The 27,634-nt window shown below is 49.4% G+C and overlaps 1 protein-coding gene across 2 annotated transcripts; it reads right to left on the bottom strand.

The window, feature by feature from the left end:
* Window positions 1–462: 462 nt before the first annotated feature.
* On the bottom strand, window positions 463–26,909 carry SZRD1 (SUZ RNA binding domain containing 1). Of its 2 annotated transcripts, none has more exons than XM_043573866.1 (4): window positions 26,814–26,909; window positions 7,397–7,446; window positions 5,382–5,636; window positions 463–3,672 (listed from the first exon to the last, which is right to left on the bottom strand). In XM_043573866.1, the coding sequence occupies exons 1-4, from the start codon at window positions 26,862–26,864 to the stop codon at window positions 3,570–3,572; spliced, it is 459 nt and encodes a 152-aa protein (XP_043429801.1). In that variant the 5' UTR covers window positions 26,865–26,909; the 3' UTR covers window positions 463–3,569. The 2 variants fall into 2 exon arrangements, with proteins under 2 accessions (XP_043429801.1, XP_043429802.1); XM_043573867.1 differs by having other exon boundaries at window positions 5,382–5,633; window positions 26,814–26,903.
* Window positions 26,910–27,634: the final 725 nt, after the last annotated feature.

Below are 27,634 nucleotides of genomic sequence, written 5' to 3'. Positions count from 1 at the left end.
TTAGGGCGCCTGCTAGAGGGGCCCAGGGTGCAAAGTCTTGACCTCCTACGCACTCTCGAAGCACAGAGCTGGGACTCTCCGCACAGGAGTGTCTCCCCTTTTGGGCTAGGATCCCCACGAGGACAGGAAGCATCTCTCCCCTCTTGCTCGAGCGGTAAATCTAAGGGAAGTACCTGGGAAAGATTCTGGACCCTGAAAGGGGCAGCCAGACCCTGCAGAAGGGCAGGAGGGGGTCTCAGCCATGCTCTCACCAACAGAGCCCCAGGACCCATGGGGGCCCTTCTCTTGAAACCTAAGGGCGTGTGGGTCTTTGCCCCCCAACCCACATGCCACCCCAGGCCTACTTCTCTAACCAAGAGTGAGCTCCTCCCTGGGACTGAGCAGGGGCAGCTCCCCCAGCAGTTAAACAGGCAGGCACAGCAAGAGGTTAGGAGGCCAGGGACTGAAATGAGGACAAGGCTCTGACAAGTTTAAAACATGTATTTAAAATACAATTTATAAAATGCTTAATCTGCCGACTCAGGAGCCCGCGGTGCGGGGTGGGGTGGGGTAGGCAGCTGCCCGCTAGACCAGCAGAGCAGGACTGCAGGGGTGCGGCCCTTCCTCCCATGCCCTTCTGTTCAGACACCCAAGGGGCCCATGTGCACCCCTGGGATCGCACGGCCAGAAAACAGGACCCCAGAGGTTTCCAGAGTCTCTGCTTACCAGGGAGGCTGGGGCAGCCCTGCCGGCCCATCCCTGAGCAGAGCATCCCCACATGGGGCAGAGCAGGGTATGGCTGGGCTGGACAGGGCAGGGCGGGGCAGTGGGCTCTGGAAGGGGCTGATGGTAGCAGATAGGGTGTTGCCTCCTGCCTGCAGGTGGGGAGCACCCTGATTGAGTGGGCTGAGAAGGGTTGGTCACCAGGCCCGGACCCCCAGCTCCTTTGGTTATAGGCTGACATCAGAATAGTGGCTCATGGGAAGCGGTTAGCTGGAAGGTCTGAGGCCTGGCTCACGGGGTCAGGGAGGAGCTGGGGGAAGGGGACAGTACCATGAAGGCAGATAAAGGGGCAGCAGCCTCAGGTTTCTGCCCCCCATCCCCCTGGGGTTTTCCAAGCCAAAGCCTGCAGCTTACTTTAAAAAAAAAAAAAAAAAAAAAAAAAAAAATTAAAAAAAAAAAAGCACTTAAGGAAAGTTACAGACAACTACCAAAAAAACAAAAACAAAAAAACAAAACAAAAAAAAACAAAAACAACCCACACACAAAATCCAAACCACTCTCCCATCTCCCCTCCCGCCTCCCCCCAACACAATACAGTTCATTTTCACTTTTTTCTTTCTTTTTAAAATCTTGCCTGCCACCTCTCCATCCGGGAAGCCAAGGGTACGACCGCTGGTGGCTGGTGGCAGGCACACAGCGGGCAGAGCCGCATCTTTGGCCAGAGGGAGGTGGGAACACCCGTCCCTACTCCATCGTCAATCCACAGACGCCCATCAGCCAGCCTTCCCATTGGCTCCCACTAGGGGAGGGGTGGGCAAGAACAGGTGGTCCCGACGGCTGCGCATTGGCACTCCTGGCCGTGCCACCTGGCCTACCTCTGTGCCCGTCTCCAACTGAAAGGACGGTCTCATCTTGGGCCAGAAACCACTATTACATGAGGGACGGACACTATACATCTAGAATGAGGAAACTCGGTCAGGGCAGGGGAACTACAAAGACAGCAGCCAACTTTCTCCCTTGCCCACTCCCGGAGGGAATCCCTCCTCAGAACGGCCCGTGGGCACAACCCAACGCCCTGTGGGTTCTCCATGACTGAAATTCTGTCCCAGCTCTGCTCGCGGACAATTTCCTGGCTTCTCACGGTTGGTTGTAAGGCTGTGCTATGGACTAGCTGCTGCTTCGACAGGCAGCCGGCCCTTCCTAAGCGGGAGGTGCAGCGGGCTTGCTGGGCCCGGCCTACATTCCCACAGGGCAGGGCTGAGAGCCAGGTGAACCAAAGGCGGAGTGAGCCTGCAAAACCGTGCTTGCCACCTTGGCCACCACAAGCTGCCCTAATCACAAAACGTCATACCGCCCACTCCAAAACTCATCCACTGAGCGGGGAGGCCATCCGGCTGGCTGAGGGATAAGGCGCAGTGCAACGGAAGAGACCAGAAAGCCTGAGAGGACCCAGATTGTACACACACACAGCTGCTCTGGGCAGTGCCCTCTTAGCCTCTTCCACCTTAAAGGGCCAAAGCAAATCTCTAGGCTCCAGGGACAGAGGGGGAAACTGACTTCATTCCAAGCCCCCGCTCCAGAAAAATGGGTGAAGGGTCGCCTGGGTTTATGGGAAACCAGTCTGTCATCACCAATCTTTGCAATGCACAGCGTGCCTTTTCCCAAATGTATTCAGAATGGTCTGCTCCCAAGGTAGTGATTTCACAAAGGAAATGTACCAGGAACGGTTACTGAGCTGGTGCCATCCGCAGAGACGGTGCTCACAGACCCTCCGGAGCGGGAAGATCTCTCCACCTTCCGAGCACACTAGGCAGGAGGCGCAAAGTCCTGGAGCCACTCTCTCCTGGCTCTCCTTGTGCTAACAGCCAAACACCGAGCAAGTCTCACACCCCTTACTTCTGAGCTCGGAGTGCATCTCAGTCCCTGCTCCCTTCTAGAAGGAGCAAGCCTGGCTGGCAGGGAACCGCCCTGAGGGGTATGGGAAGGGGAAGTCTGTTCACTTTCCCTAACTCCCAGAATACTAGAGGTGGGGTTAGCACCCTCCCCCAGGCTCTCTGAGCCTGTAGAGCTAGCCCAGTCTCAGATAGGGCCAAGATGCCCCTGGGACTCAGCTGGGGGAGGGAGGTATAGGCATGGGGTGCTCATCTGTCCTGGGGGCTGCAGAGCCCTGCCCCTTTTCTGGGCGGCAGTAGGAATACAGAAGCTAAGCTCACCAAAAACCGATTGGTTAATGTTTCTAGTGAATTTCCCAGAAACATTTTTAAGTAGACTACCAAACTACCCTTTCTCAATTAAAAATTCATTAAACTGCTAAAACCCCTCCCATGCACTTTTTCTTGCAAATCAGAGATTTGTATAAACAAACAAAAAATAGGAAGGAGAAAAAAAAAAAAAAAAGAAAGGATATTTTCAAATGGAACTTGCTTTTAAGTGATGAAAGACATGCACTTGGGGGTGGGTGGCGGGAGTTCTCATCTGTGTTTTGAAATCCCAAAATTAATGAGCATGATAAACTGTTATTGCTGGCACTGGCTTTACCCCAAGTGGCCAAGTGGCACTGTCTGACTCTCTACTGAGTCCTTTGCGGGTCCCCCCAACCCTCCCCTAACCCCCACCCTTTCCCTTTCCATTGACTTGGGACAGCCCTTATAGACGTGCCAATCACAGTGGGAAGGGGGGGGGAAGGAGGGAGGTCACAGTGCATGGGGTTCAAGGTCACAGTGGGCGGAGCAAAGGGGATCACAGTGCAAGTAAGTCAGGTCGTTCCCTCTGCTCAAGTCCAGCTGTCTGCCACGGCAGTGCGACCCGTGGCGGACGACCCAAGAGGCGGTGACGGCGGCAGCGGCAGCATCCTTTCCTGCACGCATTTATCTGCGTTGTTTGAAGCCTTGTGACCCATCTGGACCCAAAGGCTGTCTGATCACATTATTGGGCTGCCTGCTGTCCTCGGGTTGGGAGATCCTGGTTGGCCTGGAGGGAAGAAGATCAGAGGGAGGCCTGAAAAGGACATCAAAGAGGTCCCCAAATCTTTTTTCTTTTTTTTTTTTTTTTTTAACTTTTTTAACGTTTATTTATTATTGAGACAGAGCGTGAACGGGGAGGGGCAGAGAGAGAGGGAGACACAGAATCCGAAGCAGACCCCAGGCTCTGAGCAGTCAGCACAGAGCCCGACGCGGGGCTCGAACCCACGAACTGCAAGATCATGACTTGAGCTGAAGTCGGACGCTTAACCGACTGAGCCACCCAGGCGCCCCAAAGACGTCCCCAAATCTTAAAACCAAATCTTAAAACTGCAGCTGGGGCAGAGGCCAAAGTGGCTATCAGCCAACTCTGGCTCCCTGACCTCGCCTCTCTGACATGTGGACTCAGGGAGCCTTGTTCCAAGCTGGGAAGCCTCCGTGGGCAGGTGGGGCAGGTGGTGTACATTCACCTTGAGTGCTAACAGCGCTTCTTCCCCGAATCTAGAGGGCAAGGGGAGCGCTCAAGGGCCCATCTTGTCCAGAGGCAGTGACCTCAGGCAGCTCAGCCCCCACAGAATCGTGTGGCACAGACCTGTCAGAGTATCAAGCAGAGGTGAAGCCCCCAAAGCAAGAGCTCAGCAGAGGGATCCAGCATCAGCCACTGCCGCCCTCTTGCTTCTCTCCAAATTATGAGGTTAATGGTTGACTCCTATTGACACAGAAGACTAAAAGGGAACAGACTTTTTCTACTCTGCCAAGTGAAGGCTTAGGGAAGAAAAGTCTATCAGACTAATGGAGGGATGGGAAGAAGGTGCAAGCCCCAGAACAGCTAGCCCGAGGAGGCCTCCCAAAGTCGGAAAGAGGCTATTTAAAAAAAAAAATTTTTTAACGCTTATTTATTTTCGAGACAGAGAGAGACAGAGCATGAACGGGGGAGGGTCAGAGAGAGAGGGAGACACGGAATCTGAAACAGGCTCCAGGCTCCGAGCCATCAGCCCAGAGCCTGACGCGGGGCTCGAACTCACGGACCGCGAGATCGTGACCTGAGCTGAAGTTGGACGCCCAACCGACTGAGCCACCCAGGCGCCCCAAGAAAGAGGCTATTTTAACAAATACTGCTTTAGCTTTAGCAAGAGGTGACACGTTTACATAATGCAACCTCTAGGACTGCAAAGAAAAAGTGCCAGGGACGAAAAAGGATTCAGAAAATCCATAAAACATTACAAAGAGCTATTCTGAGACCCAGAAGATAACATCTAAGCACTTCACGGGGCACCATCCACTGTGCGAGGTGAGGTTCTCAGAATGCCACGCTCATTTACTTGTACAACGAGTTGACGGGGCAGGTACTGTGTCATCCCATTTCCCCCATACGTTGTTAGGCTATGAGGGGACAGAGAGGTCAGGCAGCCCTAAGTGGAAGGAAATGGCAGATTCTGACCCAAAGTCCATGCCTTTAACCTCCATGCCACACCGCCCCCCGGTGCCTGCAGAGGCAGCCCGCCAGCAAACCACAGCCTCAAAGCTTGCGGTCCTGAGCCAACGCAGCAGACACTGAACTTGCCCACCAGGCCAGGGCCGGCAGCTGGAGCCGCCCTGGTTCCAGCCCCGATTGTGCCTGCTTCTCATTCCTCCACGTGCAGCCAGGCCGCCCCCCCTTCTCCCCTGTAAGGTGGTCGGGCAGAGTGGTCGATGGTCAGCCCTGCCAGCTACACTCACCTGTCGAGGATGGGTTTTTCCTGTTCCTCCTCGGGGCTGGCACTGCCCAGGATCCGCTTCCGGGCCTCGGCGTACTCTGCCTCCCGCTGTGCTAGGGACTTGACAGGAAGGGCTGGCCTGCTGGTGGAGTTGGGGCTGCTGACCACACCGTTGCTGGTGGGCCTCTTGAGGATGCGGATCTGTGGAGGGGGCCCCGTGGGAAGGCTATCGTCCTGAATCACAATGGGCACTTTGGGAGGAGATTTGGATTTCCTGCTGACAAAGAGCAAACAGAGCTTCACAAGTCCTACCCCTGACTTCGGAGGCCCCGTCCACGTCCCTCAACCACCCCCATCACCTTCCCCTCCCTCCTCCTAATTCTACCCGTTGTTCTCTGGCCTCAGACCAGACAGCAGAACTCTCACTCCTGGGCGTCTCAAAAGAGCAACCTTGCCACAAGCTCACGTCGTCCTCAGGCCTGCTCCTCAGACCTCACCCCAGGCAAATGGGGCGGGAGCACCATCTCATTCTGGGACTTCTACACCCGGGTTCACAGTCGCACCAACCACTGTTTGCCCCTGTGGCAAAACATTGCGTGCCCAGAATCCAATGATGTCAGTTAAAATCCCGACTTCCCTACACACAGAGCAGAGTGTAACAGGCTGGCGTAGCAGGAGCCCTTAGCTTAGGGGTCAGCAAAGTGTTCGCTCCAGCCACAGCCTTCCACATGTGCCCACACCAGTCAAACACTACAAAGGAGCCCACTCCACCGTCCCTGCCTGGCATCAGGATAGGATTTACCAAACTGCCTCAGCCTTCTGGTAAGTGACCTGTGCCTCCCAGAGACCAGCTACACCAGACAACTGGGTCATCTCTCCAGAAGAGGTTCTGAGCAGAGACACCTCCCTCACCCGGGCTCTCTGGTATCCTGGACGCGGCGGGGCTGGGGTGAAGGACGATCCCAGAGACAGTGCTTGACATTGCTCAGAGGAGAAGCACCGTCCAAGGCTGTTGGGTGTGCACATCGGGCAACGAGTCCACAAGGAGAGGTGGAAAACAACACAGGAAGAGGGAAAGAAACGAAAGCCACAAGAGAAAAAAGGGATCCGGGCAGGAGTGACCACCTCTCAGTAGCCACAAAGACCCTCCCCAGAGCAGCCAACTAGCTTCTCTTCAGAACCAAACAGCCTGCAGGGGGCCTGTTTTCAGAGCCACGGTTGTCAGGAGGGGAAGGGGCTGGTGAACTCAGCTGCCGCCAGGGGAGGTCCCGGGGGGGACAGGAACAGTGTGGCAAGGGGACTGTAACCAGACTTCAGTGCAGCTGCTGAGACGAGCAGACAGACAAGGAGCCAGCAATCTGATCAAAGAGGCAGGAAGCCAGGAAACTAGCAGGCAGGCAGGGCACCCCGGCATCCCCTGGGGAATGATAAGTCCAAGAGGTCCTCTCCTCCTCCTCCCTGTCGCTAGTCCCTGTGGGAAGCCAACAGGTTACCTAAGCCCAAAGTCAGACTGCTGAGGTCAATTTCACCTGCTCTGAAACCCGTCTTCTCCCCTGTCGGGGGGGGTGGGGGTGGGGGTGGGGTATCCTTAATAAGTCTTCGAGAATTTCTGAGCATCTTTTCTTCCAGAATACCCCCACAATGCCCTTAGCCACCACGTCACAGAGGGCCCAGAGAAATCATCTGCCCAATCTCGTTACGTCACAGAGAAAGAAACTGGTGTCCAGAGGGCAAAACAACTTGTCCCAAACCTCAGAGCAACTGGAACACAGCCAGGCCTAAAACCTAAGTTTTCTGATTCACCACCTCCCCACTTTCTACCAGACCACCTCACACAGGGTACCACGAAGTCAGAAGGCAGATGCGACACTCCAGCCTTACTCTCAAAGCCTCAAACCACCATGTCCTTGAGGGACACGCTCAGAAGCCTGCCCGGGAGCCTGCCCTGCTAAACCTAATGGCCACCTGGACAATACCACTGACTGCCCAGCTCTCACACGGCAGAGCATGAGCCCTCAGACCAGACAGCAGCCTTACCTCTCCTTTTGTGTGATCTTCAGTTTTTTTTCCAACCGTCTGTCTATTTCCTAGAGGAAAAAAATGTATATAAAAAGTGGAAAAAAATCTCTCTTAGATAAAAACTTATGTCTTTATTTTCAGAGCTAAGGATGGTGTCCTCTGACCAGGGACATTACTGTTTCCTTTGAGGTAACGGATGCAGACCTCCCTTTACTAGACTCTGGGGCTCGGGAACTGACTCCCTGAGGGTTCATCTCCCTCCATCCCCATGGCCACGGTGATAGTTCTAGACCTCATCATGCAGCTGGGTTCTTTGTATAGCTTCCAACTAGTCTCCTAGCCTCCAATCTGTCCTTCGCAGAGCCACTCAAGTCAACTTTGTAAACACAAATCTGGTTGTTTCCCCATTAAAACCCCCTAGACCGCTTGTCAGATCAAGTCCAAGTTCCTAAGCACGCCTCACCCACACCTTCCTTTATCTTCTGTTCCTGTTTTACATCACTGTGAAACTGAGCTGTTACTAACCCCCAGAACCCCGCACGCTGATCCACCTTCCCTTTGCCAACTTCCATTTCTCCTGCGACACCCAGCCTGATGTCTGCCTCTCCTTGGTAAAGTCTTCTCTGGTCCCGTACAGTTAATCACCTGCTTCTCAGACATAAGCTCTCCCTCTTCTACATTCCTTCATAATCGCATGTATCACAAATGCATAGCCTCCCCCCCCCCCCCCCCCCCGTATGGACTTGAACTCTGTGACTAGCACCTAGCCAAAGGCCCAGAACAAAACAGAAGTCTCACATCTGGGACACTGGACAGCAGTGAGCCCTCAGGGCCAGGAACTCTGATGCCTCCACGCCCTCATGCACAAGGGTCTGTACACTGGACAGGGGAGCTGTGCACAGAGCAAGCACCAAACCTTCAGGCCCCTTGGCTGTCCCACTGCTTTTTCTTACAAACATCCCACTCAGCTGTCCTCAGTGAGGACAGCACCATTCAGCTACTGAAGAAGGAAAAAACCGTGTGAAACAATTAGGTTCTCTCTCTGAAAAAAAGACTTATTATCAGAGTGGTTCTCAACCAGGGGTGGTTCTGCCCACCACAATTTAGCAATGTCTGGAGACGCATCCCCCCCACCCCCAATACTAGAGGGGACGTGCTACTGGCACCCAGTGGGTAGAGTCCAGGATGCCATGCTGCTAAAATGGTACAATGCACAGAACAGCTCCCGCAGCAAAAAACTGCCTAGCCCCAAATGTCAGTAGTGCTGAGGTTGAGAATCTTGACTTATAGGGTATACAGGATTTTCAAAGTTGTTGTTAACTTGCAAAATGTTAAGAATCACTGCCTTAACTGCCAGTCAAGTCTCTGAAATGCATGGAGATCCACCCCAGGGCCCAGTGCGTAGCCAGTTTTCAGGAATGTTCCCCATGTCCTGAAAAGGGCTATATTCTACAGTTGATGGGTACGGTTCAAGCTAGTTAACTATAATGTTCAGAACTTCTAAATTCTTGCTGATTTGCTATGTGAATCGACTCCGGAAAAAAAATCAAAGATTATCTTCTAGTAACTTGTCCCATTTGTTACTATGAAATGATCTTCTTTGCTTTAAAATCTATTATTTAAACTCATAAACATGGAGAACAAACTGAGGGTTACGGGAGGGGGGATGGGCTAAATGGGTAAGGGGCACTAAGGAATCAATCTACTCCTGAAATCATAGTTGCACTCTATGCTAACTAATTTGGATGTAAATTTTAAAAAATTAAAAATAAAATTAAAAATAAAAATAAAAGATAAATTTTAAAAAAATCCATTATTTAATATTAATAAAGCCATGCCAAGTTTTCTTTTGGTTAGTATTCCCTGGAACGTTTCCCTATTTTCCTTCTCATCTTTCCATGCTCTTACTTTTGTCTCCTTCTTATAAACACTGTGAAGCTGGACTAACCATACGAAGCCAGATTTCAATCCAGTTTGACACTGACGTTCATTCTGATAGGTGCTGAGCTGTGTTTATATGTTTTTGCTTTTATGACATACCCCAAATGTATTAAGGCAAGCACAACGGACTGCATTCTGAGGATCCCCTCAACTCCCTGGAGGGGCTAGGAAGCCACTAGATGGAAAACTCACTCAAGCTTGGAACCCAGGCTGGCACTCAACAACTCTAATGACTGAATGGAAAAGGGACACGGAGATTGGGAGAACGGCCTGGATGTTTCCTGTGAACTAACAGACATGCAAAGAGAATCCACGCCCACAGCATGGTCTGTGTCAGAATTAATTGCTCTAATTTTTTTTTTAATGAATACCAGTGTTATAACCTGAGTAGATACTATGTCTCATATTAGTCTGATGTCTATTACCATTTAAGGACTTTTCAAGGCCTTCTTCAAGTAACTCACAGTTTTAAAACTCCACAGTGTTATCATTTTGCTCCAATCTGAAAATGACACTTCCTACTCAAGTGTCTCCATCATAAATGCAAGGTTTAACATCTGTGGGATTTAGAGGCCTTCAGACAAGGTCAGAACCAAATGCCTCCATGGTCCAGGCAGCAGAGCCTTGGCTTACAGGGCCAGAGCAAGACCAAACTCAAGATTTTCATGGGAAAGCTCTACATTTTTAAACTTTATTACATGAACTCTCACTTTCATATTATGATGAGGGCCAAGTAAGGCATATAGGCAAAGGAGCCTAACACAGGAGTCTTTTTTTTTTTTTTAACTGTGGTAAAATGAATACACATTACTTTAGTTGAATCTGAGAGGTCCCATCCAGGAGACTCTCAGGAAAACAAACTGCTTCCTTTTTTTCCCTACGGCCTCCAGGAAGACAGAATCTGCCCATGCCCAGCAAATGGAGCCTGGGTAGAGAAAAGCCCTTCAAGAGGGCATTATGTATGGACCATGTATGAGTAAATGGGCCTCTGTCCCCAAATTAGAATGTAACCAGCATCCCTGGCATATAATATAAGCTACTGGCTTTAGAAATAATGACCTACGTCTGGGGCGCCTGGTTGGGTCAGTCGGTTGGGCATCCGACTTCGGCTCAGGTCACGATCTCACTATTTGTGAGTTTGAGCCCCGCCTGCGGCTCTGTGCGGACAGCTCGGAGCCTGGAGCCTGCTTCGGAGTCTGTGTCTCCCTCTCTCTCTGCCCCTCCCCTGCTCGTGCTCTGTCTCTGTCTCAAAAATAAATAAAATCATTTAAAAAAATTTAGAAATAATGACCTATGTCAATATAATACTTTAGGATTGTCAAGACGCTTCCCCCAAACACTCATTTCCGGTCACACATCCCTGGTTTGATGGACAAAAGAGCTTTTATCCTGTTCTGTCAGATGAAGGTGATGTGGCTCAGGGAGGTTAAGTTAACATACTCAACATCACAAAGTAGTAAATCGTAGAGGCAGCCCAACACCTAGGGCCTTTTGGGGCCCTGCCTGATGCTGCTACAACCCCACAAGCGCTTGAATCCCTGGAGATGGTAAAGCCATTGGACGCTGGTCTGGTCTTCTCTTCCTCATCTCCCCTGAATTCCACACTGCTCTCCGGCACTCCAATAACTAACACTCCCTTCAAGCTCCATCACATCAGGCAGGATGGCTTATCAGAGCTGAGGATGAATTCTTCCATCGGATTAGAGAACGGGATATAAATCCCAACAGCTTCGGTAGAAAGCTGATCCTGACTACGTCAGGATGGCCAGCTGGACACCAGTGTGCCCAGAGCTGGCCCCGCTAAGAGGGAGTGCCCTGCCCGCAAACGGAGAGGGCACTGCAACTCCCTCTGGAGTCTATCCAGGTATCATGAGTCAGTCCATTCTCTTTTTGGACAAGGCCTTGCAAGGGATCTGCTCTGTCTCGTGCTCTGAAGAGCTGCACCAAGCCAAAACTTTCCTACCGGGTACGCTGCAAGGAGAATGCTTGTCTTCTCCAAAGATGCAACAGCCCAGTGGAATCCAAAGGCCCCACGATGCTGTGTGAGGAAGCATCTGGATGTGGACCCAACAAGAAACCTTATCACCTAAGGGCACCTTCTCTTTTCATGAGGATGAACAGAACTCTGGCCCAAAGTCAAGGCTTCTGTGTTAGAGGCTCAACCTCCACAGGTAGTGAAAGAAACCCATACATAAGCTTATCACTCTATGACTTCTCGGAGCCACGAGGGGTCACCAGGACACAAGGCAAGTGTTAGAGCATAAGCATATCAGAGGTGAGGTGCTAAGAAAAGTTTGATTTCCCATGACTTTTCCTGGCTATTTTTTGCCAAGTAGCACTGAGTAGACTCCAGAAGACAATGTGCTGTGTTCTGATGATGGGGCGGGGGGTGGTAAGGGGTCTCCTCTTTGGGTCAAAATCCTAAGCAAAAGGTCTGCTGTTGCAGGGGCACCTGGATGGCTCAGTCGGTTAAGTGCCTGACTCTTGATCTCGGCTCATGACCATGAGGTCACGATCTCACGGTTTGTGGGATTGAGCCCTGCGTCGGACTCTGTGCCGGCAGCATGGAACTTGCTTGGGATTCTCTCTCCCTCTCTCAAAATAAATAAACGTAAAAAAACAAACAAAAAACAAAATGGTTTGCTATTACTAAACACAGGTATCACTTGCCCTGTGGGGCTACATCTCTACAAAAATGAGGTAAACCCTTCTTGGTCTGAGAGAACAAGCAAAACCAGAAGGAAAGGAGTGGAGGCAGGAGGTCGTGAAGAACCACAGTGGGGAGCAAGGTAGTTGTGGACAGCACTGGTCCTTTGTGGGAGGCAAAGGAGAGGCCACGGCCACAGGTGAATGAATCAGACACAACACCTGCAAATTCGACTCACCTGAGGGAAAAAGCACAGCCTCAATGGCTGCTGATGCCCTTAACCTTGGAACGCTCACACTTGTGAGCCCCCTCACCCCCAGAAAGCTGGGGAACAGAGGCATATGAAGGGAAGAGCAGAGAAGGGACACCTCAGCCTCATCTGTTACGCAGCCACCTCTTTCAAAAGGAACAAAGGAGACACGAGGATCGGGATGAATGTGCAAGGGGAGGCAGGTTACAGTGACAGATTCACTGCTGTGGCACTAAGAGGGGAATGAGAAAGGAAAAAAAAAGAAAGGTGAGAAGGGGAGCGAAGTGGAAGAAAGGCAAAGGAGAGAAATAAACAGGCTACTCTGGGCCTTGGGGCAAATTACAGCAAGTTCAAGTTCATCATCATCACAGCCATACTCTCAGACCTGAATATTCAAGAAACAGACTTTATCAGTTTACCTAGGGGTGATGGATGAAGCCCTGGGGGACTGACTCAAACTAGCCAAACTTGGGGTGCTTGGGTGGCTCAGTGGGTTGAGCGTCTGACTGTTGATTTTTGCTCAGGTCATGATCCCAGGGTCATGAGATCGAGCTCCACAACGGGCCCTATGCTTAAGATTCTCTCTCTCTCTCCGGGCACCTGGGTGGCTCAGTCAGCTAAGTATCCGACTTTGGCTCAGGCCATGATCTCATGGTTTTTGGGTCTGAACCCCACACATCAGGCTCACTGCTTTCAGTGCAGAGCCCGCTTTGGATCCTCTGCACCCCTCTCTGCCCCTCCCCCGCTTGAGCGCACACTCTCCCCAAAATAAATGAAAACAAACTAGCCAAACTCACAATAGACAGCAAACAAACCCACATCCTCTGCTACACGGTGCCCCGCCCTTTCTGGTGCCTGACCTGCTGCTGTCCACTCCCAGCCTCCCCCCAACTCAGTGCCAAAGACGCTGATTATCCTGCTCCTCTACCGCACCCCCTCCTCTGATAACCAGAATCCTTGCTCACCAGTGCGACGAACACAACTTCTAAGAATTCAAGAAACCTTGTATTAAATGGAGGTTCCTGGCCCTGAGTTAGGACATAACCTCTTTTTATCACCCAAAGTTACTATTTAAGTGACTTTTCTCAGATGATTTGCTTCTCTTTGTCAGTTTCCATTTCAGAAGATGACATTTTCTGATTTTCTCCTCAGGCTCTCCGTGAACCACTGTGTCCCACAGGCTTGTCTGGTCGTGTCCCGCTATCCCACACTGGGGAGCACACGTCCACAGACACTGGGGGAAACCTAAGAAGAGACTGAGCCCTGGGTACAGGGTTTCTCTCAGAACTGGAGCCTGACAGATCCTGACGAACATAATGACACCGTTTCAGCAAAACGCAGAGAAGATGCTGGGAAGAAGGCAGGCCTCGTTCCAGCATGTGTGGCCCTGAACTCCCAGCACGGACGACAGTGCCAGGCTGGGCCTGGTCTCCGGAAGTCTTGGGCAGGAACTCAGCACCCACTCCCCTGGCTACAGGGCCTTCTGTGTCCCCAGCAAGGCACCTGTGTCTCCCAGATCACGCATCTGGATGGGGTTCTGCCTATTCCTGGGAGAGCCTCAATTTCACTTAGGAGGGAAGCCCAAGAATTCACAGTTACAGACAGCAAAATCTGGTTTAACACTATCAGATAAAACGGGGTGTACTTTTGGAGCACACCGCTGGCCATTTCAAGTCCAGGCGTGCGATCCACACACTTTTCCAAACCACCTTCACACCAACTCTGTTAACTCTCTGTTTCAGCCCCTGCCTTGTTTCTCTACGTCAGTGCTGTGGCAGTGGACAGTGCTTCATCTACTGACCCTGGCTAACCCAGGGAGAGAAGCCCCCAATGTCTTACCACTCCAGGTTTGATTCTACAGCGATGTTTCATTCAGGAACATAGTCAGGTTCAAAACACTAACTCAACTCCTGGGCAAACATGATTGATTAAGTCAAAAAAAAAAAAAAAAAAAAAAAAAGCTTTTTGCTGGTTGGCTCAGCCAGTGGGGCATGCGACTCTTATCTTGGGGTTGTGGGTTTGAGCCTCAAGTTGGGTGCAGAGATTACTTAAAAGTAAAATCTTGAGAAAAAAAAGTAAAATCTTGAAAAAGGCAGAGTTCAGAAGTTGAGAGACCAGACATCCGGGCCATGACTTCATCAGTTGCCCTTTTTTAATACAGACAGGTTAGTCTGTTTGAAGGAACACAGAACACTCCTCCCTTCTCTGCTACTCCCACAGCAAGGAAAACATTCCACATTAAATGGGTCACTGTGGGGGCACAGGATAGTTTTAAAATTCCCTCCCTAAGGAAGTCTACACTTTGTTAATGTATCTCAAAAGCCATTGTCCTTTTGCTTCACTGTGACAAAAAAAAAAAAAAAAAAAGAAAAAGAAAAAGAAAAGAAAAAGAAAAAGAAAAGGAAAAAGAAAAAAGTTGGAGGCAAGCATTTTGTGGCAAATTGACTGTAAGGTAGGAGACGTGCCAGATGCTGGATGCCCAGAGATAAGGCAACCTCTGCTGAAGAGGAGAGCCCAGCCAGGAGGGAGAAGACTGGTAGGGAACCACAGTCGCTGTGCTAGCTGTACAGACAGCACTGTGGAGAGAGAAATGGGGAGGTGGTGAACCTGTTAGGAGTCAGAGAAAATGGCAGAGACCTAAAGAACAGACTTTCAAGAAAAAGAGAGAGGCACACAAACACTGGGGAGAAAGAGGATGAAAACATGAATAGAGAGAAAGGAAAATGGGGAAAAAAAGGGACCCCAAATAAGAGATAACTTCAACTGAAATCCATTGGATATTACTTGAGCTGCATTCAGCAAAGGTCTTTATTAGCTGGTATCCATGCAACTTGAAAAGCTGCTGCAGAAAGCCAGCTACACTTTCCAGGACCAGCAAGGTACAAATTTGAAGAAACCAGGGGCTCCAGAAAACCATGAAGGGCTTGGGGGGGTGGGGAGGATATTCTGCAGAGACAAAACAATTCTCACTTGCTTGGAAGGGAAGCCACTTCCCACTTTCCTTCCCAAGTTTTCAAGGCTTTCAGGAGCTCTCTGCACCTGCCCAGGAAGAGGAAATCCTTTGGGCACATTTTCCAGCCACGCCACCCGGTCCAGTGGCCACTGCCACACGTGGCTGGTGAGCACTTCACACGTGGTCAGTCCCAACTGAGATGTGCTGTAAATGCCGAATGCACAGCAGACTTCCCAGACTTATGACAAAAAAAAAAGGTGTAAAACAGCTCATTAACATATTTTCAATATTGATTATGTGCTGACCGTGATACTATTTGGGGTATGCTGCATTCCATTTAAAATATTCAGGGGCGCCTGGGTGGCTCAGTTGGTTGAGCGTCCAACTTCAGGTCATGAACTTGCAGTTTCTGGGTTCGAGCACCAGGTTGGGCTCTGTGTCTCCCTCTCTCTCTGCCCCTCCCCTGCTCGTGCTCGCTCTCTCTCTCTCTCTCTCTCTCTCTCTCAGAAATAAAATAAACATTAAAAATTTTTTAATCTAAATATTGAAATTACTGAATTTGAGCCAGAGTGCCTGGCTGACTTAGTTGGTAGAGCATGCGACTCTTGATCTCAGGGTTGTGAGTTCAAGACCTATGCTGGGTGTATAGAGATTACTTAAATAAATAAAACTTAAAAAAATATTAAATCCATTCCACCTGTTTCCTTATACTTTTTAAATGTGGCTTTGGGGAAGTTTTAAATCACACGCACTTCACTTAGACAACACTGCTTGAGATACAATCTTAGAATAAGATGTATCTGTTATACATTTAATATTTCAGCAACTAGCTGGGGCGCCTGGGTGGCTCAGTCCATTGAGCGTCTGACTTCGGCTCAGGTCAGGATCTCGCAGTTTGTGAGTTCGAGTCCCGGGTCGGGCTCTGTGCTGACAGCTCAGAGCCTGCAGCCTGCTTCGGATTCTGTGTCTCCCTCTCTCTGCCCCTTCCCTGCTCATGCTCTGTCTCTCTGTCTCTCAAAAATGAATAAATGTTTAAAAAAAAAAAATTCAGCAACTAGCAACTGAGCACCTTAGGGACCCAAGAGGCAAGGGGCATGCCGTTTACTGATGTGCATATCCTACTGTGGCGGGTCCTGTCATTTTGGTGTGCCAGCAACCAGCACTCGCCCGGTGCCCAACGTTCAGCCCAGGCCCTGCTCTAAGTGACACTCACAACTTCATCAATCTTGCTCTCTACACCCCCCCGTCCTGCTGAAACTTGCAGCCGGAGTCACCAATGACCTCAACGGTCAATTCCACACTTTCACTTCACTCAGCCTCTCAGCAGCGTCCAACACTGCTCGCTGCTCCCTCCTCAGAGTACTGTCCATCCCAGCCTGCCGGTCCCCTCCCAGCTCCCTGGTAGCTCCTCTCATGCCCACAGTTAACGTTCCCTGTACAGGACAGGCTCCTCTTCCTCTCCAGGCCCCCGAGGTTGGAGAGTCTGCACCTCCCCTCCTCTGTGACTCCGCTGGCTGATTTGGCGGTGTCATCTGGTTCCACGGCCTTCCACACATCAGCGGGTGTACGGCTGCCGACTCACCACCCCCACTCCGATTTCACAAGGGACCTAAACTCCCCAGGCCCCAAACCAAACTCTTGACTTCATTCACTCACCCAAGCCTGCTCCTCCCACACTCCCTCTGCTCACCCCGCTTCAGCTCTGATGTCTTTCATCCGCCACGTCGGTTCTACCTGCAAAACAGATCCCGAACTTTCTCAACGCTTCTGCTACTGTGACCTCCCTCGTCCAAATTACCACAGCCCTCGAAAGGACAGCTGAAATGGCATCTTCAGTCCGTGTTCCCACTCTTGCCCTTACAGTTTATTTTACACGTAACAACCAGAATGAATAATCCTTTTGAAAACCAAGTCAGCCTCTGCTCAAAACCCTCACATGGCTTCCTATTTCAAGGTAATACCCACCACAGCCTACTAGCCTCTAGGGGATCCGGCTCCCTGCTACCTCTGGGCCACGCTGTTCCTCAAATAAAACAAGCATGCTCCAGCCTCAGGACCTTTGCACTTGCCGTTCCCTCTACCTGGAACGCATTTCCACCAGCTTCTTCTGCACACTTGCTTTCTCACTCCCTTCAGGTCTCTCTGCCTATCTTTACTGAGGCCTTCTCTGACCTTCCTGCCCCTACACTCCCCACACACAATGGCACCTCTGCCAGTCATTTTCTACGTTCTTTATCTCTCTTGTTTTTCTTCATTGGGTGCGTATATAAAACATTATTGTTTACTGTCCATTTTTCTCCACTAGAAAGCAAGTTTTAGGAGAAGAAAGTTCTTTCACTACAGTTGTCCATAGCTCCTAAAACAGTACCCAACACATGAATTATGAACCATCCTGTGAAACAGGGATTCTAGAGATACAGCCCCATTTTGGGGTGCCTGGGTGGCTCAGTAGTCAGCTAAGCGTCTGGTTTCAGATCAGGTCATGATCTTGCGGTTAGTGAGTTCGAGCCCCGCATCAGGCTCTGTGGTCTCAGCTTGGAGCCTGCTTTGGATCCTCTGTCCCCCTCTCTCTTCCCCTCCCTTGCTTGCACCCCCTCTTTCAAAAGTAAACATTAAAAGAGGGGCGCCTGGGTGGCTCAGTCGGTTAAGTGTCCGACTTCAGGTCATGATCTCACGGTGAGTTCGAGCCCCACGTCAGGCTCTGTCCTGACAGCTCAGAGCCTGGAGCCTGCTTCAGATCCTGTGTCTCCCTCTCTCTCTGCCCCTCCCCCACTTGTTCTCTGTCTCAAAAGTAAGTAAAATGTTAAAAAAAATTTGTTTAAAAACATTAAAAGAGAGAGAAAGATAGCCGCATTTTACAAATGATTTAGAAACCAATTCTGAGAGGTTATGTACTTTGACCGTGGTTCCACCACAGTACGGAGGGGAGCCAGAATCTGAACTGTGGCTGCCACACGCATTTGTCAGCAGTAGTGGCGGTGGCAGCACACTCCCAAGCACCTGCTGCAGGTGTGTGTACGGAAGTCTCTGGCCCTCCCTTCACCACCTCACCCTCACCATAATCCATGGGACATACAACAGCCGTGCTGCATGCTCAGTGGTTAAATGACTTGCCTAAGGCCACTCGACTTGTAAGTGACAAAACTGAATCCTAAACGTCAAGAGGAGGAAGCAAAAACGTTCAGGAGTGGCTAGTGGGTGGCCACAGGAACCACGAAGGTAGGATAAAGGCAGGCAGGGAATACCACCCTGCCTGCTCTGCACCCCAGGCCAGGCCAGGGCAAGCTGAGGGGTTCTAAGGAGGGGCTACAGCAGTGGCAGACCACAACAAAGTCCAGACCTTAAGTCTGCGAAGAAGTCCCCTAAAGGAAACAATTCTTCAGTACAGAACGAGTCTGGTGATATAGACGTAGCCCAGGATGGAGGGCCTGGAAACTGAGAACTGCAATCTTGAGACACTGTTTCCTTCTGCTTCCAGTGCCTCTTCAAAGAGTCTCCATGGGGGAGGGAATCCATACAACCCTTTAGCTTAAAAGCGCAGAACAGGCAGGAGGGGGAGTAGGGTGGCGAGCCCTGTCCCTGGAATAAAATAATGGGTAGAATCTAACGGGGCTCCCCTTTCTCTACGCTTGTTATTGCCTTTCCCTTACAATTCAAAGAAAACTGTGTATTAGTTCTCAGGGGGAGCAAGAAAGAGACCTCTCAGCCAGTCTTAGGAACCTGCCACTCTAACCAGGCAGAGACTCTACTGGAGTGGCTGGGGAATGCCCTCACGCTCACGGCCACCGTACTCGCTACCCCAACATCCGCCTGTGTGCTCCATTTAACCCTCACTGCCAGGCAAGGGGGATTTTATTAGCCCCAGGTGACAAAAGAGGAAAAGGAAGTTGAGAGAAAGGTAGGCAGTGATCTGCCCAAAACCAGACCTGGCAGGCACCTCAAGAGTCAGCCTAGCCTTCGGACTTCTGTTACTGCCATGGATGGAGGAAACGGGTCACTAACTGGCAGAAGTGACCTGCTCTTTCCTCCTTTTATAAAGGCAGCAAGGCTCCTCTCCCAGGAGGAAATACAATGCATTTGGACACTGGGGGATGGAACAAAGTCATTCTTACCTCCTCCCTATACCACCAGGAAGTTTCATCCAAAGGCCCAAGGGCCCTGTCATCAAAGGCTACTTAGAATCATGGCACTAAGCAGGGGCAGCAAACACAATGCCTCCAGGTCGAGCCAATGAAGTAAGCAGGAAGGATCGCAAGAGGTCGCACGATACATAAAGTGGGGACTACAGAGGACGGGAGAACAACCAAGGCCCAGGGAAAAGCATTCAAATTCAATATATAAACGAAGCGTGCACCCCGCGAAAGTACACAGGCTGAATACCCAAGAGCCGCCAGTCTGCAACTACAGATACAGGGATCCTTGAGATAGCAAGCAGAGTGGTTAAATCTTCTCAAGAGATCTGAGCAAAAGATATTTATATTATCTCTTTTCACTTGGCCAGATGTTATTTCCCAATTATGATCAAGATTTCAACGAGCATGTCATTTGCAGTCACTGTTTTTAGTGTTACATCGACAGCAGGGGTGCCTGCCTGGCTCAGTCAGTGGATGGAGCATGAGCCTCTTAATCTTGGGGTCAGGAGTTTGAGACCCACATTGGGTGTGGAAGCTACTCAGAATTTTAGGGGCACCTGGGTGGCTCAGTCGGCTGAGCGTCTGACTTCAGCTCAGGTCATGATGTCGTGGCTTGTGGGTTCAAGCCCCGCATTGGGCTCCATGCTGGCGACACACAGCCTGCTTTGGATCTCCTGTCCCACCCCTTCTTTCTGCCCCTTGCCCGCTTGCACTCTCTCAAAAATAAATAAATCTTTAAAAATAAAATTAAAGTTAAAAAAAGTTTTGTTTTGTTTTGTTTTAAATTTAAAACAACAACCGACAGCAACTGTGTCCTTTTGGCTCTTGGGAACCAAATTCAAGTTTCTCAGAGACAAGAAATTTATCAACTCATCATCAGACTACAGAGGCAGAAGGTCAATCCCAGGTGAAACAAATAACAATACTTCAAAGGAACTAGCAACTAAACATCCTAAAGCAGTTAACTGGTTAATTATCTGCTGAAACGCAAAGGTAAACAAACAGTCCAAAAAGGTCCCTAAGAGTGTGGGCTCAGGATGCCAGTAGCTGAGCTGAGACCGACCAAGTGACTTCCTCTCCCGGACACTAGGAATAAAAACACCTACGCATCACCAGGTCGCGGAGACTGACTGGGATAATGAATGTGAAAATGCGCTCCGCAAAGCCTGCAGTGAGCCCTTAAGACGCTATCTAAGAAGTCCTTCCAAAAGGGGCCAGCGGGATTTGGGAGTCTGTGTGGGCTTACGGGCAGAGCCCACTCACCAATGAGATGTGCAACTGGGTGGCAAAAACAGCACTGAGAGCTGGAGGGTCACAAATGCTCGTATTGGGCCAAGAATATGCCAAATGCCAGAGCATAAGGGCTGGGAATTTGGCTCTCAAGGTCCAGGGAGAGTGAGGACAAACTTGACTTCTCCAGACTCGAGTTCGAACAGTCTAAGGATCTCAACCCTGAAGAATGCAATTTCAACCGTACATATTATTCCTTTTAGGAAAGAATGACTGTAATTTCCTGTGTTCATTTTATAAGGGAAAGACTTTTGGGTGCAGGGAGGGGATGACTTACTGGGAGGGACATCTTGAAATGTTTTAACCTCAGGGATAAGATTTTTTATCTACATAAAGACTGAGGTCAGGATTTGTTGCTAATTTCTGCGGTGGTGGGTTTTCACCTCTGTCTTCCCATCAAACATCCTGCATGGAGCTCAACGTTACAGAGAAGGATGCTTGGTAGAGGCTACCAGTTAAAAACCCTTCAGCAAGAGAAATCTCTATGGTTACTACTTCACACACACACACACACACACACACACACACACACACACACACACTTCATTCTGTATTTTGGCCACAAACGCAAGTAGCTAAACTCAGTCTTCTCCTAGGAAACCAAGTCAGTAACTGTCCTGACAGAAAATAATTTCTATTCCCGTGGGGCAAGTGTGCAGGAAAGAACACCCCACTCCTTGGTGAAGGCTTCTACCTGATACAGCCAGAAATGGACATTACCTGTGGGGAAGCCACTGCAGTATAAGGGTGGAAACTATAAAGAAAGACGTAGCCCCAAGAATACATCTGAGTCATCAGATCTAGACAACAGTGCCTTTTCTCTTGCAGGGATTTACCAAAAGCTTTACAGACATACACTAAGTTCTCTCCTGTTGTAGAAGTTAAAGCAAGTAGGCCTGTGACTGCATCTCCAGCCCACAGCAACCATGGCAGCTGTCTCAAACACCTAGAGCATGCTGGGAACAGGCCCCCCAAGCAGCCTCAATGAAAGGAGCAGAGGGGTTACTAGTGAAAAGCGCATGACGGTTTCTTTGAAACCATAACGAAACAGACCTGTTTCCAGAATCACAAGAACAGACTGCTCAGCACGATCATGTCTCAACCGGCCAAATGCTTTACAGAAGGCTGCTCTGAGCATATCACAATCCTTAAGACCCAATCTGCCCAGAAAGAACTGGGAACAGCTTAGAAATGGCTCCTTCAGGGGCGCCTGGGTGGCTCAGTCGGTTGGGCGGCCGACTTCGGCTCAGGTCATGATCTTGCGGTCCGTGAGTTCGAGCCCCGCGTCGGGCTCTGTGCTGACCGCTCAGAGCCGGTAGCCTGTTTCGGATTCTGTGTCTCCCTCTCTCTCTGACCCTCCCCTGTTCATGCTCTGTCTCTGTCTCAAAAATAAATAAATGTTAAAAAAATATATAAAAAAAAAAGAAAGAAAGAAATGGCTCCTTCACAGGCATGGGACACCTGGATTTGTACTTTCTAATACCACAAATCTTAAATGCCTTCTTTACTCTAAGGACAAAGAAATCAACACCAGGTAGCCCCGAAATAACTGTTATCTGCCCACTACCCACAGCTATGGTAGATATTCCATAATGACAGCAGTTACAGGAAGCGCTAAGGACCCCAAAGTAAGGTGCAAGCCATGCTCCAGGAGGGAGAATGGCCTCTTCTCCAAAGAATACGAAGTAAATCAGGCAGCTCTTTCTGCCCATGGGTCCTGTCCCCAAGCTTTAATAAAATCACCTTTTAGCGTGCATTGCGCGCGCGCGCACACACACACACAAGAAGTAAATCAAAGTTCTTATCTCTTCAATTAAAATCTATGCCAGGGATGCCTGGATGGCTCAGTTGGTTAAGCATCCAACTGTTGACTTGGGCTCAAGTCATGATCTTCTGGTTCGTGGGATCAAGCCCCATGTTAGGCTCTGTGCTGACTGCATGGGGCCTGATTGGGATTCTCTCTCCCCATCTGTCTTTACCCCTCCCCCACGCAAGCGCTCACACGCATGCTCTGTCTCAAAATAAGTAAATAAACAAATATGCCACTACTCTGCTTTAAAAAAAAAAAATTAAGCCTTCAAAGCTCTCTTGTGCTGTAAGGACAAAGTCCAAGCTCCCCAGAACCAAATACAACGAGGCCCTTCCCCATCTGGCCCCTGCATACCTCTCTGGCCTCGTCTCTTTCCATTCAGCCCTGCCAAACCCTTACCCCACAGCCAGAAGGAAGTATTTGTAGCTCTCCCAATGCGGCACATTCTTCTCTTGCTGCCTATACACATCCACATTGGCCCTACACTCTACCCACCCCTCCCAGACTTTCTACGGCTTAATTCAAGTAGTCTGAAACATCACCTTCTTTCTACAAGACTGTCTCTGATCCCAGCTATCGTACCCCATCTATGCCTCTTCTAAAGAAAAGCGCTGCTTTACCCATCTGACTCCTCCACTGGCCTGTGCCCAGTGCCTGATACACAGTAGGTATCTGGAGTTTACTGACACTTTCTTATAGACTTATATGGCAACCAGCATTGCTGATGGGGTAATGTTTAGAGGTTCAGTGAGGGTGGAAAGTAAACATAAATTTGAATTCTTAGTCCAGAAGACAGACTACTCGTCCTTTAACTTAAGATACATTTTCTTCCAATTAGTTACATGACTTGCCTTTGGCAAAGGACAAAAGGCAACTTTGAGATGCAAAGAAATCAGAGAGGCTGCCAAAGCATTATAGCTACCAGTCCAATTCCATTTATGTACCATCTGTCTTCCCCTAGGATCAGGTTAGCCCATTACCAACACGATGGACAAGGTTATGCCTTTTTTTGTTTGTTTGTTTTTTCCCTAAACATGTGAATATATAAAGCTTCAAACTGTCAGAAACTGAGCAAACTGTTGATCTGATTTTTTTTTTTTTTTTTTTTTTGGCGCACAAAGATGTCTTCCAATTACAAAATGCTCTATTTGTCCCTTGAAATGTGCTTAAAACAAAGGACAGAATTTAGAGTTTGAATCAAAATTAACTCAATTTACATTTTCATTTCTCCCAAAGGCAGTATATTTTTAAAGAAGCATTTCCTTAGTGGGATGTAAGTTATATTCCTTGAATTGTCCTTTGATTGGCAATGTGACTCTTTGGGAGGAAACAGGAAAGGAATAGTTCTATATCAGGTCAGTGTCCACCACATTAACTAACAGCAAAAGGCAGCCAATTTACGGAAAATCTGGAGTATTTCTCAATTTGGAGTCTTCCCCAGAATGACACAATAGGACTCAATATTGAGTATTTTGAAAATATGCAAGAAAAAAAAAAACGATCTCAGATGTACTGACACGTAAGAAATTCCAGGGGCACCTAGGTGGTTCAGTCGGTTAAGCATCTGACTCTTGATTTTGGCTCAGGTCATGACCTCACGATGAGATTGAGCCCTGCAGTGGGCTCTGTGATGATAGCAGGAGCCTGCCTGGGATTCTCTCTCTCTCTCTGCGCCTGTCCTCCACCCCCAACACAGGCAGGTGCGGTCTCTCTCAAAATAAATAAACATTAAAAAACAAAACAAAACCTCCAGTATGACATCAAAATTTTTTCGTGGTGCCGAGGGCAGGGATCACCCAAAAGCTTCTATTTTGAAGGATCAGAACTACCTCCAGATTATATAAAGATTGCGTGTTCACTTAAAAAATTTGTCAACCCCCATTTACTAGTCTTCTCACCATCCAGATTGTTTTTTTGGAAGGGTGAGTGTGTAACACTCATTACCAAGTTTCAGTTGTTAGAAAGGATCACTTGAATGTTAGAAAGGATAACTTTTACATATGCAACTGGCTACATCTGAAAGACACGTACAATCAGTTGGTTTCCCAGTGACGTGGACACAGCACGTCATCCCATCTCTGGCACCCTTCCTTCAAAGGTGCACATTTACAAAACCGTTTGTGAAATTCAAAGAGGGGATCAAATTCAAGAAAGCCTTCAAATATAAGCCGAAAGCAAACATATGAAAAAATAAAGGTAATGCCCAACTCCCAAGTCTTCCACAGGTCCCAGGAAGGGAGACAGCAAAATGCTACAGAATGAACTCTGCCTTGGAGTCAGATAGGCTTTGGTGTCAAAACCCAGCTCCCTACTTACTATCCAATCCGTGCGACCTTGCGCAAGACAGGTTATTCTCTAAACTTCAGTTTCCTTGGTTATAACAGGGCAATAACTGCAGATTATTTCAGTGGTTCAGTTACATAAAAGATACAGAAGGAACCTGCATTTTGCTCCTATGTCAACAAGGCAAGGTTTGGGTTCCATCTCTGCACCGGGCACTTCTAACATATAGTCAAAAGCGTAGTGGACAAACATCAGAAAGATCTAAGTTAAATCCTACATCCCTGGGGTTCATTCAGCTGTAAAATGTGGGACTGGGCTAGCTGATCCTTATCTGTTCTGAAAAACACAAGTAATCCACAGATTTCTGAATTGATTTTCTGAATTTCTGCATTGATTTTTGTTTTTATTTTCCTAACATGAAAAACTCATGTCTCTTGTAAACAGGTCAGAAAAAACAAAGAAATGTCAAGATGCTCAAGAAACTTATCATTTGAGCCACATTCAAATTACAGGCCAGGCTTTTTTTTCTTTTTTTCTTTTTTTTTTTTTTTTTTTTTTTTGCAGAAGGGTGTACTTGAAGCATGTCTGAATGCTGCACTCATATTAGTGGTAGGTAATAAATGCCTGTACCCGGAAATTTTGCATTCTATAGCACAAAGTCACTGCTACACACACTGTCCAGCACATAGAGAGACTCAAAAAATGTTTGCTGAATAAACACTCAGACACCTGTTGCTCTCTATAAAATCTTTCAATCGCTCTCCTTACTCAAGTCAAAATCCAAGAAAGATGGTCAGCACACAAGAACTGTATCAAATACCTTCTGAACGAACTAATCCATCAAATTCTTAATTATGCTAAGCGGAAAAACAGAAACACCATGAAAGAAATGCTGAACCACGGGAAAAGACTACGAGCGAGGCCAAGTTTCAACATTCCCGCAGAGATACCCTCTGCAGCCGGGTCAATTTCTCCGCCTCTTCCAGCTCTGATGAGCACCCTCAAAGGCGCTTGGGGGAAAATAAATAAATAAATAAATACAAAACTCCTGTTCTACCCTAGCACACTCAACTCTCCGCGCCCCACTCCCAACACATAAACCTTGAAGGTGGAGGTCACTTGAGCCAACACTGAACAGACACGAACGCCGGGAGGCCAAAAGGCTATCTCCGCATCTTCACAAGGGTCACTGCTGAACCACAAACTCTGAAAAGACCCAAATGAATCACAAACCTAACAGGATTGGCTCCGGCTGTTTCAGCTTGGGATAAACTATTTCCCTACAGTTTCTAGAGTCAAACAAAAACTCCAAAAGCAAAGTCGAAGGGTCCATTTCCCCCCTCCTCTCCCAGGAATGCGGCTACTTTACAAATCGCACCCCTCCCCCTCCCCCCCCACCCCCCCCCCCAGACTCGGGCAAGTACTCTCCAAGACCTTCGCCCCGGGCTCAGATCGCTGGGTGGGTCCCCGGGGAGAGGGGCTGCCCACCGGGCTTTCGGTTGTTCTGGCGGGGTCCCCGGGAGACCCGCCTGCAACGGGCTCTCAGAGTAAAACTGAAAGAGAAAAAAAAACCCAGACTCGCCCACCGTGGCGGAAGGCGCAAAGCAATGGGGGATTTTAGCACAGAGTGGAGGGGACCAGAGACGACTCAATTTCCCCTCCTGCCCTCCGCTGCTCTTCTCCGGAGCCGGGCACGCCGCCCCGGTCAGCGCAGCCCCCCCCCCCCCCCACCGTGTGTCGCTCCTCATCAGAGCACATGAACTTTAAAATGGTGACTCGGGAGGGGGGGTGGGCGGCGACAGGAGAGGAAGGGCCAGAGAGTCCCGGGAAGAGCTAGCGGGCGCGGGGGCCACGCAAAGAGGCCCTGGATGGCGGGTGGGGCGCCCCGGGTGACGCACACGTCGGGGGGGATGTAGGGAAGCGCACCGGGCGAAAGTGGAGGGAGAAATGGAACGCGGCCCCTTTAAGAGGCCTTCACGGCGCTCAAGGACCGGGGGCCTCTCCTCCACGCCCGGCCCGGCGTGTGGGGCCCTTCCTTGGGGAGAACCATCCCCAGGCCCGCTCCCCGGAGGCTTCCCTCACGCCAGGTCCCGCCCGGCCCTGCCCCGCGGCGGCGGCTCCTCCTTACCCCGCTGTCTGCCGCCTCCTCCCAGCTCTCAGCGACCTCCTCATCTTCCATCTTACTCGCCGCTCTCCCTCCTCCCCCACCCCCTCCCCGCGCCTGCGCCCTGAAGCGCGCCTCCGTCGCGGGCGCCGGCACGCAAGGCTTTACTCAATGGACCCCGCCCCTTGCCAAGCCCGGAAGAAGCGCCTGGCCAGCGCCCATGAGCATCGAGAAAGCCATCTTGGAAAAGGGCAGAGGAACCAGAAGGTTGCCATTTTTCTTAAGGGCAACGTGTTAGCTCTTGTACTCAATGAGAGACTCCACGTGAAGTCATCGTCCTGAGTAGGGAAAGTGTGTTCTTTGGAACCATCTTTTCTAAGGGCAGGCAATTACTGAGAACCTTTTTTTTTTTTTTTAAAGTGACTGGTAATCTTCATGAACTGCAGATGGCGTATTTTTTTTTAAGTTCTTAAAATATTTTTATGCCTCAATAGAGGATGAAAAACATCTGATGCATAACACATTTTATTATTTCTATGTGATAAGGTGAAAATCGTTACAGTTTTTCCTTCACATAAAGCATATTCCAAGCATCTGTTAACTAAAACGGTAGTTTTAGTTGATAATACTGCACCTGAGCTGGCCAACCAGAACCACAAAAGTTCTCCTGAGTCTTCAATGACAGATACAAACATTAGCATTTCCTTAAACATTTATTTATGCATCTTCCTAAACGGTATTCCTGCTTTATTTTTCTACAGTACAGAAGTAGAGACCTTGAACTTTAAAGTTCAACTTTGGACACTTCCAACTTGAACAAGTTTGTGTGATCTTATGCAAGTTAC

This window comes from Prionailurus bengalensis, chromosome C1 (genome assembly GCF_016509475.1).
Source record: "Prionailurus bengalensis isolate Pbe53 chromosome C1, Fcat_Pben_1.1_paternal_pri, whole genome shotgun sequence".
Taxonomy (NCBI): domain Eukaryota; kingdom Metazoa; phylum Chordata; class Mammalia; order Carnivora; family Felidae; genus Prionailurus; species Prionailurus bengalensis.
The sequence above is the reverse complement of the archived record's forward strand: the minus strand, read 5'-3'. Positions and strand labels throughout refer to the sequence as shown.